The following is a 13124-nucleotide window of genomic DNA, read 5'->3' on the forward strand; positions in this document are numbered from 1 at the left end:
ACCCAGCCGAATCTAATATCAAATTTTTTAATTGAAACAACAGACAGGCTACGCCTTAAAAATTGTAAGAAAAACATTGTTCTTGGTAAATTCTCAAAAAACCCAATCCTTCTTAATTGTTTAGAGAACCAACTAAGCCTTTAGATGAAGCCCAATTTTCGAAATTTTGAAATTATCCGGTTCATTCCGCATCGGTACAAAAAGTTCAAAAATTATCAAACAGGTAATTCTATCTTTAGCTAGCCCCTAGTTTTTTCCGCTTGCGATTGGTAAGCGTTATTAAATCGGAATATAGACTTTTTTGGGTTAGCAAATAGTTTAACAAAATCACTTGAATCACTTGCTGCTATGTTGCCGACTATGCTAATGGCATGCTCAAGTTTTTGAAAAATTAAATGTAACTAACGGGTATTAGTTACTGCTGGTGCATGCAATTTATAGATCTTAAACCATTAAATGAAAGATTAGAGAGTTTCGATATTTTTTTTCTGCTGATGATTTTTTGGCTTCATAGTTGTCAACTTAAGCTTTATCGGTTTGTGTCCAAATTATGTATTCCACTTTGCATACACTACTTATATAGCGTTACATAGTTGCCGTTACATGTATTTATGTGCAATTAGATTTTTTCACGAAAATTTTTGGCTGAATTTCAGCTTATTGACTGTCGACTAATTATGTCGGCCTATTTACCTATTTTTACCCTTGAAATTTCCGGTAGTATTTTTTGAGATTGGTAATACTCTGTCTGACACCAATACTTGCATGCCCAAAATTAACATCACTTGGACATCTTTGAAATTTTTTGTTGATTTAAACACGAAACAAAATATCTTTTTTAAAAATAAAATCCCATTTCTTTAATTAACCTCGCTAAGTTCTGTTTGCTTATTATTGAGCGTTATGGTGCTTTCATCATACATATATTGTATCGGAAGTGGTTCGAAGCTCAGCTTTGACTCTATGTTTTAAATTCCTTCCTTGTCTCGATTCTGTTTGGTTGATATAGTGTTTGCCTACTTACAGGCGAGTATGAATATGCGGTTGTCTAAACACAGGCCGCACTTTAATTCTCAGCTCAGCTGAAACTCTATAATTTTCATTTTCTTTTTGCTGAAATTGTTTGCATGCAATTTTCATTTAGGCTTAGACTAGTAAATTATATCGTTCAAATAACTTGCTTTGATCAGTGTTATTGAATCTTGCTGGCCTCCCAAGTTTTGACAACATATTCACTCTGAGTCAAAGTTTCTAAAATGCATTCAAAATTTTGGAATGCGGTTGACTCGAAAAGATGATGATCAAAATTTCTTCCCCTTATGTGAGTTAGAATCGAATATGTATCAGTTGCCAGTTGCAACATAACATATTCTGATTCAAAGTATTTGGTCTTCCTAAAAACCAGCTGGTTTGTTTTAGCTAAAGTACAGAAGCATTTAGTCTGTATCAATCTTAAAGGACGTCAGGTTGTGATTACTCGAACAAACCAGAATACCCTTTTCAATTCAAACCCAAATTCCACAGACGAAGCGAAACTTAAAGATAAAGCAACTGAAAACCACGTCAAGATAGGTTCCTTCGTGTTTAACTCTCATAACTTCAACAAGGCAGGTAACGTCAATCCCTTTGACCTTGAGGATTACCTGGAAGATGATCAGGATGGTTTGACCCAGAGCAGTCACGTGAACGGATTGAGGGCGCAGCGGAAATACTCCAAAGTGAAAGATTTCTGGGAAAAACAGCAAGATCAACAGCAGAAAAAGTGCTCATTGCAAACCAGCTTGAAAGTAACTAATCGCAGAGCTGTGTCAAGCTCACCGAAACCACCACCGAGGTCCAAAATGATATCTTCCGGTAAGCTTAGTGTTAGTATATTTTTGGCGTGCTTTTTGCAAAGATGGTTTTATCCCGCAATCTGCTCAGATAAATTGTTTGTTTGATAATTTTGTTTTCGACCAAATTCTTACAATCGAGTCTTTTGATTTAAGCCTATGAATCAAGCAATTTTATCTCAACGTTGATATGTTTTAATTGTTTCCGTGTTCAGGAGAAGATGAACCTGACAACGCAAACGCCACCGAAACCTTCAATTACATCGAAAACAAGGCTAAAAAGCTGCAAGACGAGATTGCAAAACGACAACCAGTTATTTCCAAACACAAGAAAATGACCGCCATCAAACGAGAACAGATGGATATAAGCTCCGACCAATCAATTCGTGACAATGGCTTAGCTTCGCTTGCTTCAAAATCAGCGAGTGATGTCTCGCTCGCCGAAAGCGAATTAACCGACGTGTTAGCCAAAAAACAAGGAGCTTTGAAAGAGCTGAGGATTTTACAGGAGGCCGCGAAGAAAAATCGAGATGAAATAAAAAGCTCAGAAGAGGAGATGAAAGAAAGGATAAAAAGGTACGAAATGGATATTCTTAATTTAGAGAAGAAAACAGATCAAGTCAGATTAGAACTGGAACTGAAAAGTTCGAAACTAAAACAGGCGGAACTGAAGTTGGAAAACAAGCTGGCTCTCAACACTTCAAAAGTAGATGCAATAATCAATGAAAATGGTGAGCTGAAATTCAAACTAGAAAGTTTGGAAAGTACCAAAAGTGATTTAGAACTGGAATTCCAATCTCAGACGGACAAATTTTCTGATGAACTGAAAGCCAAAAATTCTAAAATCGATACGCTTACGGTCGAAATAGAAGAACTGAGTACTCAAAATGAAGAATTGGAAAAAGAAATTTCATTCATTCAACAAAATAATTCAAATGCTGAAAATGAGTTCAAAGAAGTGGTATTGAAACTTCAGATGCAAATTGGAAAGTTAAACGAAGAAATGCAATCCAAAAATAAAGAAATTATCAGTGCGAATGCGAAAAACCAGGAGTTAGAAAATAATTTTGCATCTGAAGTGAACAGATTGAAAAAAATTGTAGTTGAAAAAGATCAAGAAAATAGAAGTGTGAATGAAAAGCAAATATCAACGATGTCTCAAAAAGTTACTGAAATAAATAGAATGAAAGAACTAATGGCCGAAGCAATTCAGGTTCTGAAAAGTGCAAAACTAAATGAAGATGAAAATGAAAGTATTAACGTAGAGTTCATAGTTCATGAGGCAAAGTTATTCAAAAGAGATCGCTTAAACATGGCGAAAGAAATCGATCGACTGAACAATGAGTTGAACGAATTGAACAAATTCGTGTCTAAAATTAAAGGAGAAACTTCAGAACGTGAACAAAACCTGAAGAAAACTGTCGAAAGTTTATCGGACGAATTGCGCTTGAAGAATATCAAATTAGAAAATGAAGCTAGTGATTTCGAGAGACGTGAGAAAAACTTAAAACTTGATTTAGAAAAAGCCAAAAACGAGCTCGATTTGAAGCTGCTAGCCGCAAATGAAACTTTTCAGCAAAAAGTTTCAAATTATGAAGCAAAAATAGAGAAACTACACTTGCAGCTGGCTGAAAATATCAAAGATCACCATGAAAAAATCAATCAACTCACGATAAGTTTTCAGTCCGAAAAAGAAAACTTAGAGAGAACTAAGAATGAAGAAATATCTCGTATGTCGGATGACTTCAAAAACCAATCGGAACAAGATATAAACAAAATTCAAGATAATGCTTCGAGTTATTATCATGAATTAAACGAAGTCACTACCGAATTAAAAGTACTGAAAAAATCCGAGGACAGGATTCGAAAGGAGCTCAACGCTCTAGAAAAAACTGTGGACGTAGAAATAGAAAATGCTTGTAAGGTCCTCAGTTCTGTGATGGGTCTTGGATTACCCGTCACATTTCCGCCATTTGGCAATGTTTCGAACCGCATCAAAGATATTTTGTCTAAACTTGCCCTTCTGAGGGCTTTAGTGTCAGAATTGAGAGGTTATGTGGATAACATAAACCAAAATTCAGAACAACTGCGAAATAAAGTTATCGAAACTGAGCAGAAATCTCGATTTGAGCTTCAAAACCTCGAAAAGCGCCTAAAGCAGGATAAAAACGAAGCGATGGCGAAGGTGAGGGAAGAAATTATAGATGAGTATTTGACTCAAATTGAAGAACTGAGAAAACTTATCGAAGACGAAAAAAATGTTTCGCGCAAAATTAGATGTCAGCTGCGCGAAAAGGATGAGCAAATACATAGCATGAAAATTTCGATGAATGACTGGAAAATGAAGACGATGAATGAATTGGAGAAAACTATTCGAGATCAAATTGAAGTCGAAATAGAATCTAGGATACAGAGACAAAATTTAGTGAGACGAGAACTCCTGAATGAAAAAGAAAGAGAAGCCAAGAGACTCAGTGATCAAGTTTTGCACCTCAATTCTAGGATTCAAACTTTATCAAACCCATCAGTCGAAAGTACAGAAGATGAGGTAACTAGGAACGCTGCTATTCGGCTAATACGCCAACTTCAGAAGAAAAACAGACAGCTGCAACAGGATAACATGCAGTTAAGACTAAAAGAAAGAACATCGTATCAGAAAACTTCGAATTTAGCTGAAGGTTGTCTAAGTGCAAACACCGCGTCGGTTGAAAATTTCGAGCTGCTGGGAAGCTGCGTGAAGAAGTTGCTAGACGAGGATAGAAAGAAACTGGCTGCTTCAATGTCTGATTTGACCATATATGGTGTTTAGTATTTTATTAAATTCAAATTAGTATTTAAATCATCTTTCCTGGTAAATGTATTTGTTTTAAAAATTAAAACTTTATGTTCATAATTTAGTTCATCGCTTTGTTTTTTTAAATATAATAGGGTACTGTACTATAAATTGTACGACTGATTATGGTTTTTGACAAAATCTACCAAATTCTCTTGTCAGGTTTTTATTCCGACCAGTTAAAATGGGGAGGAACTTTGTATTCGGGTGTGTTTTAGTTTTTTTGTTCCGACCATTGAAAATGGGGAGGAACTTTGTATTCGGGTGTGTTTTAGTTATGTTTGTTTTCCACGCAAAATCAGTTACCGCAAATAATCATCGGGCGGGGTTGAGTGATATATCATATTAAAGCCTTTTCAGTCGTGATTTGAACGACGTTGAAAAATTAAAAAAAAATTTCAGTGTCGAGAAAAACCGGTTTGAAATTTTTGATTTTTGGTCTAATTCGAGCTAATCAGTAAGGTAGTTAGCAATAGCAATAGCTTATTTAAGCTTAATTTCAGCCGTGAAAACTTGGTTTTATTCAAGAAAAGGTAGTTTTTTTGAGTTTTTTAGCGCAATTTTGGGAATCAAAAACTTGAAATCTCAAAAAATTCGCGCAAAAATTTTTTTCTCAATTTTCTTAGAATTTATTTTTTCAAATTTTTGTTTTGTTTTTATTATTCTTCGAAGACTGTTTTCCAATTGATCTATTTGGCTATGACTCTAATATGCCGAAGTGCTATAATTTCGTTCAGATTTTTTTTATCACAACATGAAGAAGAAAACGACATCAATTTGAGAAAACATTTTTGTATTTTTTAAGACTGGTCGGAACATTCTGTGCTACTTGCACAGTAACTGGCTATCCTTGTTTGACTATCCAATTATCTCAAAAACACATGAAGGCTTAACTGTGTAGGCATTCGAAAACCTGGCACTGTTGAAGCTTTACACTTGCAAAAGTAAACTCATAATCGAGAACTCGACTCAGGGAACTCTTAATCGAGAACTCGACTTTCCTTTGAACAACCTTGTATAATTTTGATAAAACGCCGGCTAAAAATTGACTGCATTCTTTCAGTATTGCATCAACATCGAGAACGTATTTGAGCTCTCTAATTGAAACAATTTATCGACTTTTTTCGACTTCAGAGACCCGAATGTTGTTTTTAGTGTTGATTTTTTGTAGCTTATGCAGTTTTTTCCTGGAACACACATGCAAGCCTTTTCAAAGCAAAATCTGTCCATGCTTTCTTGTTTTCATATACTTCTTTACCATTGGCTTTCGTCTCAATTTCTGTCTGCTAGTTTTTCATGCTATGTTTGTTGTATTGGAGGTGTAGCGACGCTCAGCTTCGCCTCTTCGTTAAAAATCTGTAAATTCAGTGGTGGTTCGATTGGCCTGCTTCAGAAGCTTCCTCCAGGGACTTAGTCCGGGTCGGCCTTGTTTTTTTTCGCTAGGTAAATTTGTAGATCTTTCAATTTTTTCTGTTTATTGGTTTGCGTCTCACATCCTATATCTATCTTTCTGACCATTGTGAATGAAACGATCGAACCTTGAAATGTATTTTTCGCCGATGATTTTTTTGGACTCAGTTTTTTCGACTAAACCTCTGGCGAGTTTTTTCAATGGTGATTTTCATTCATGTCAAAGCGCAATAACTCATTCAAGAGCGTGACCAGACTTTGTTTTATCTTTGTACTTTCAATTTTTTTGGATTGAGTTTCAAGAAAGATTTTTTGCTTTTCAGGTTTCTGCCAACTTTCGTTCTTAAATCCAAGTTTCCAACTTTTTGGTTTTGACATTTAGTTGATCTTTAGTTTGCCATGGTTAAGATTTGATTTGATTTGAAGGACTGGATTGAAACTGTTTGTCATGTGTGTGAATAAGTTTGTTTCAAGTAGTGCAATAATTCAACAATATAGAGAACTTATCATTGAAAGAGCACCAATTTGAGTCAGCGCAGAAAGTAATTCAAGTTGTTGAAGCGCCGCTGAGAACTTTCTATTAAGTACTATTTTATATGGACCTGAAGTTGTTTAATCGAAGTAACTTTTATCCAGAAAAAAAAGATAATGGATTTAAAGAAAAAAATATATATTTCAAAACCTTTCAGTTCGCCTATTGTGAATCTTTTTGATATTTTTTTTTTCAGAAGTATTTACGATCAAAGAACAAAAGCAAAAAAACAGTTTTCAGACTTGAAAATTGTTTTCACTATTATTTGCTTGATTTCAATTAATACGATGTTTTTTTAGGTGTACGATTTGTAGTCCAATTATTTTTGTAAAAATAATTATCTCAATATTTTTTTTACCAAAACAATTTGTTGAAGTAGTCGCAATCAATTAAACAAGTATCTCTGATTCTATGAATAAGGTTGTCTATAGGCTGTTTAGGCTGAATTCAAATTTCTGTAATGATTTTAATATTGAAATCAATTAGAGAATTATATAGTGTTCGTAATCGCACAGATATTAATTTTTTTTGATAATTTGTGTAATTTTTTTTTTTGTTGTTGGCGATTTTATTCTTCTAGTGGTATCGAGTGACTTGTATAATTTTTTTTCTAGAGTGTAATTGCAGCAGCTCGTATACGTTTTATTCATTGATTGAGCAAATTCCATGCGTTTTTTTTATTATCCTTAGTTCTTGTGTTTTTTTGAGGCGAAACGCAAATTGAATTAAAAAATTTTGATGTAGTTTCAAATTTTTTAAAGCGGTTTTATTGGCAACTCCATATACTAATACTCCATTTTGATACATTGGATGTATAAACTGCTTGTAAATTCTAATGAGAACAGATGAGCTGAGAAACTGTCTTGTTTGATAAAAAATGGATATGAATCGTTGCACTTTTTTCTTACTGATACAATATGTTGGTTGAAGGTAACTTTTTGATGCAAAGGAAATCCCAGGTATTTAGCTGCACTTCTTAGTTCTATCGTGTTTTGGTTCCAGGTAAATTTTTCAAATTTTTTTTTTCTATTGCTAATCATAATTTGTGTTTTTCCTTTGTTTGTTGTAAGTTAATTATTTTCCATTCATTCTGATATTAATTCGAAATCAGTTTTGAGTTCTTTAGTTTCGTTGAGTGTTCCAAAAATGTTAATGTCATCCGCATAGAGAAAACATTCACTGTGCTGTGGTATGTTGGGAACAAAACAGAAGCTTGAGGTACCCCACAGTGAATTTTCTCTGTTGTTGAACAATTGTTTGGATAAAAGATGACTGGTTTTATTGCTGAGGTAATATTTCAGTAAATTAAGAGGAACTCCTCTCAGCCCGTAACGGTGACACTTGTGAATAAGTGTGTCATGATCAACGGTATCAAAAGCTTTTGATAGATGTAAGAGTGCAGTACGCTATTTTATGTGTTTTTTTTGCTTTCAATAAGAACCTTTAAAATTTCCACAAAACCATCAAATGTAGAGCGTCTGTTGCAAAATCCAAACTGTTTATTGCTTAAGACTTCAAACTGATTGAAAATTTAATGAGAAGATTTGAGAGACCCATGTCACCTTCACTTTTTTGTTGGGCAGTTGCTATATTGTGTCAAAAACTTTCACAAAATTGTGACGGGAAGAAAGAATTAATTTTTATTTGCAATAATTTTGGAAAAATCACTCTTTTTTTGAAATCCAGATAAAAACTCTGAACCGTTTTCGACGAAATAGTCGTTCAACTCTTGTGCAGTTATAGGATTTTCTTCAGCTTTCAAACTTTTTTTTTTGCCCTCAACTTCTTTCACATAAAACTTTCATTGGGTTGTCCATTGTTTCAAAGAATAGGCCATTGTAAAAACTTTACTATTTTCTGATATATATATATTTTTGACTTTGAGTGTTTGCTGTCTCAGTTTTTGCTTTACCTCTGATGTACCCCGATTTTGATATGCTTTAAATAATTTGTGTTTTTAATCATTCGCATTTGTGATATCGTTCGGTATTCAACTTTTTTTGAAAAATTTTGTTTTTCTAACTCAATTTTGATTAGTTTTTTTTTGTGAAAGCCACTTCATTTCACAACTTCTGCGGCAAAAATGTTCCCATTTTCACATCTTCACGTTTTTACATTTGTTCATGAGTCCAATAATGAATTCAACTTTAACACCATAATGATGAATGATCGCGTGTTCAAAACGTTTAATGGTGCATGAAAAAAATTGCAAAGGCCAACTCTATGGTTTTTCGAGAGTTCTGTGTAACACGCGTGCTGTCATTTGGCCCAGATATCAGATTTAAATCAAGCAAATCCATGTTTTTAATGAGTTGCGTGCTATCTTGTGTCACAGCAGTTACATCTATATTAAAGTGTCTACTTAATATAAGTTTTTTTTAGTGTCAATTTTAAGTTCGAAGATATGAGTCAAAAAAATTTAAGAAAGTTTACTTTTTTTTGCCCTTGGCGACTTGTAAACCGCAGTTAGAAACAATTTCTGTTTGTTACTGATTGTCCAGACCGTAAAAACTTGGATTTGTTTTGAGGCTAAAAGTTTCAATGTTTTTCTATGTTCAGAACTGCATAAGAAAAACTTTTTTTAATTTTTGAATTAGATTCAAAACAAAGAGAAAAGAAAATCAGATGCATGATTCGCTCTATTTGATTTTAATACTCATCTTGAGAAAGAAGATAATTTTTGCAAATTAGAGATCAATTTGAGCGTCAGCGGAAACCGATTTGCTCTCCCGCACCTCAAGTTTAGTAACTTTACTCATTACAGAAGTATTGCGGGATAGTTTCACTGAAGTCTAAGTTCAGCGGAAAATCGCTTCAGGCAGAAATATAGTGTTTGTAAGAATCTACTAAAAGCCAGAATCTTTTTTTGCTAGAAGTTAAATTTAATTTGTAAACTTGATAGATCAGCGCAACTCGCTTCCCATCTGTAACCTTTTTCATAACATTGGTAAAAAAGTTTATAATATTGATACAATTTTGCGTTAAATTCAAGATCAGCGGAAAAATTGCTTCACTTGAACAACATAAAGAGGTAATTGAAAATAACAAAAAGAAAGATAGACTGACCCCGGTCATCACATTTGTGATAGAAATTAGCAAAAATTGCCTATCCCTTATCTTATGTAACCCTAGACTTGTGAAGTTTTTTTTTTTAGTTTTTGTGGCTTTTGTTTTTTTGTTTACGACATAAGCATAATAATAATTCGTTTTAATGTGAAAAGCGCCACGGAAATTTGCTAATTTTTATGATTTTTTCATTTTATACCATAATTGGCCCAATTTGAGTTTTTTGAGTTTCAGCGGAAAATCGTTTTGAACTCGATATCTTATTCTGTTTGAATCAATTTTTCTTCATTCTTGCTGTTGTGATGTGTTGTTTTTATTGTTAACTAATGTATAATTTTAGCCTGACAAAATCACGAAAAATTTAGATGTCTAACCTGAAAGGTAGATATTAGGATCCGAATTTTTTTTCTTGTTTCAATCGATTTTTTTCATAATAAACTTGATAGAAACCTCAGTACAAAAAGAAAATAGAAACAATGTTAACTTCTATCCAAAATCAATGAATTTTTTTTAACATATCAGTAAAATTCAACAAAGCATGTTAGTGTGAATAACTTACATCACTGAGGAAAGTAAATATTAACAAATGAGTTGTTTTAGTCTTCGATATAACTAAACACACATATCACAAAATTAAAGAACATGCTGAAAACTTAAATAACATAAATTTGATCTAAAAGATAAGTTGATTACACTGAGTACCCGACAACACTGATTGATGTAGTTTAAACACGAAGACTTTCTAACAAAAGATAAGAGTAACGTTGTACCAGCAACACGACAGCGTCACTTACAAATTAACAAGAACTAGTTACTTAATACAGGGACTGTGTTAATTGTTTTTGTCTGCTCTGGAGACAAATTGGCAAAGAACTTAGCCGATTTCTCATCACGATAGCAATGTTTCGCTTGAAAGAGTTTGCACTAGACGAAGTTCTCCCATTTGAGTGCCGACTTGGTTTTTATGAATGGGTTTTTCAAGAGCGAGTACATCTTTTGGTGATTTCACCTGAGTCCATCTTTTGTTGCTTGCATCGTTTTCGTCAGAGCAAAGAACAAATATACAGCAGTTGTTCGTAGAAAACGCTTAATTTCGTGAGTGAGATGTTTTTAAAAATCATCTCATTTTTTTATCCTCATTTTTCAAATTTTTTCGATTGCGGTACACATCATCTTGAACCTTCAACTTAATAAATTTTTAATACAGTCTGGCATGAAGCCACCGTGCAACTCTCTGCGAGTAGGCAACACGTAATGAGCCTCCATGCCAGTATGAGTGACATCAACATTCAAATGTTTTTTTTTACAAAACCAAATAACGTTTCTCGCCAAGTTTTTTTTCGGTTTTTGCATCAAAAGGTGTATTTTTTATGGACCACAGAATCCTTTCTGGAAAATTTTTCCTGATCTTTCAACCGCTTGTGGAGGTCTCACAGGAAGCCATTAGTTTATCAAACCTGTCTGTGTTGTCCAACTGATTTTTGTTTTTCTTCGTAGCCAAAAACTCCAACTTTTTTCTTGTGCTGGCAGCATCAACACTCAGAATCCTCGCCCAAAACTACCCTCTGCGCCGTTGCTACACTAGATTCGCTCACAGCATTCATTAGTAATCAAATAATTCGGGTACTCAATGGTAATAATCACAAAAAAGAACTAGAATCTTTTTCTCAAATTCTGCCGAAACTCAGTTCATTTCTCATTCAAAACGCTGCTTAAAAGCGCAATCCAAATGCGCAGTCTGAAAAAAAAGCTAAAGAATTAGTTCAAATTCAAAGCGACCGTTTCGCAGACACTCATTCTCTATCTAACCGGAATACAGACTTTTTTCGGGTTAACAACTAAATTGACAGAATCTTTTGAATAATTTTACCTTTGCTTCGTATGAACTAAAAAATCAGACTTTAATTCTTCCTTGTGGCAAAAAGGTTGCGCATCTGTCTTTAAAGATAAGGGTCATTAGTTCGAATCCGACCAGGACCTGTTTTTTTCGAAAGCGGAAAATAGTCGGCTCGTCAAAAAATATTCTTCTGGTTGTCTGCTTTTTACATCGGCTTAGTTTCCACAGTACCAGATTTGCCTAAAGTTTTAGCAGTGTACTCAAATAAAAAAACTTTTAAATAAATTCCGGGGTTGGGCAAGTAATTGAGTTCCAAGAAGTTTTGCCTATTTTTTTTTGGTATTTTTCAAATTTTTTTCACGTTGTTCATTAAAAGTTTTTGAAAGTTCTTTTCTTTATAAATTTAAAGAGTGATCAGGGTAGTTTTGCAAGGATTTGTTTCAGTGGTAACAATCATGCTTGAGAAGACAAATCACAGAAGTTTGATTCAAGTCAGGACCTGTTTTTTGTGGAAAATTTTAGAGTTTCGTGTCTGCCGTCTTCTCGTCGTCTTAGGTCCCACCACAGATAATTTCGGCTTCTTTTCAGCATTTTGAAAGGTTTGTTTAAAGTTTTTTTATGATGCAGCTAATTTTATTCCAGAATTTTTGTTTTGCAATTTTAACACTTTTTTTGAAAAAAAAAGATGTTTTGATATTTTTTTCTTAAATTTTTTCATTTGTCTTTTCATTTGCTGGTAATCATAACCATTCAATTTTTGCCTTTCAAGTGATGCGAAGCTACGCTTCACGGCTGCGTAGAAAATCATAACAGAAGTTGATTATTTACGATATGTTTGAATTTACTTTTTTTAGTGGATTTTTAGCATAACTTTTGACTTGAAACAGTTCAAAATGTATTGATTTTTTCCAGCCACCCTCTAGGGGTAGGCAGGAACTATTTTTTTGTGATTTGTTGATTTTTTTAAGCTGATTTGGGCTGTTGGGGAAAACATGTTGGGGATCAAGCGTGGCTTAAACTTGTAGCTGCTACAGCCGTGATTCAGATTATTCAAAAATTAGCAAACATTTGTGTCAATAACGAGTAAAACTGGTCTAATTTTTTTCCTTTCTGGGCTGAATTAGGTAAAAGCTGACAGAATTTTGATTAGAGGCTGGAATTCAAAATTAGGTCTTCTACAATTTTAACTTTAATATAGCTAAAAGTCTAGTAACATCAGCTAAAGTCAATTGCCCCTATTACAAACTGAAAAAAGCAGGAAATTTTTTTTGCATCATTTTTTTTTTCAATTTGATCTATGATCAGTATCAGTTCGCTAGGAATTTTTGGTACTTAATGCACAGAAAACGGCTATGCTTTCCAAAACTTTTTTTACTTTAAAAAGATTTAAGTTTAGCCTATTTGATCCTGTGTTCTTCTGCTGGCAAGTTTTTTGAATAGTCTTACCCTGCTATTAAAAACCGGGGCTGATTCATAAGGAACGTCATTGCGCGAAGAAAAAGCTTAGTTTTTACCCTTGCGACAAGCAAAGGTATTTTAATCGGATACCAGTTTGTTTCCACGTGAAAAACTATGTTCACAGAAGGGTCAAATTTAGTAATAGAAAACTTATGC

General features: G+C 33.7%; 1 protein-coding gene across 1 annotated transcript; it reads left to right on the forward strand.

Moving 5' to 3' along the window:
- Positions 1-1275: 1275 nt before the first annotated feature.
- Positions 1276-4677, forward strand: LOC134844894 (interaptin-like). Its single transcript, XM_063861720.1, has 3 exons — positions 1276-1321; positions 1420-1854; positions 2048-4677. Exons 1-3 carry the CDS (start codon positions 1276-1278, stop codon positions 4639-4641), a joined length of 3075 nt encoding a protein of 1024 aa, XP_063717790.1. The 3' UTR covers positions 4642-4677.
- The last annotated feature ends 8447 nt before the right edge of the window (positions 4678-13124 follow it).

The sequence above is a fragment of the Symsagittifera roscoffensis genome, chromosome 4 (genome assembly GCF_963678635.1).
Source record: "Symsagittifera roscoffensis chromosome 4, txSymRosc1.1, whole genome shotgun sequence".
Classification (NCBI taxonomy): Eukaryota; Metazoa; Xenacoelomorpha; order Acoela; family Convolutidae; genus Symsagittifera; species Symsagittifera roscoffensis.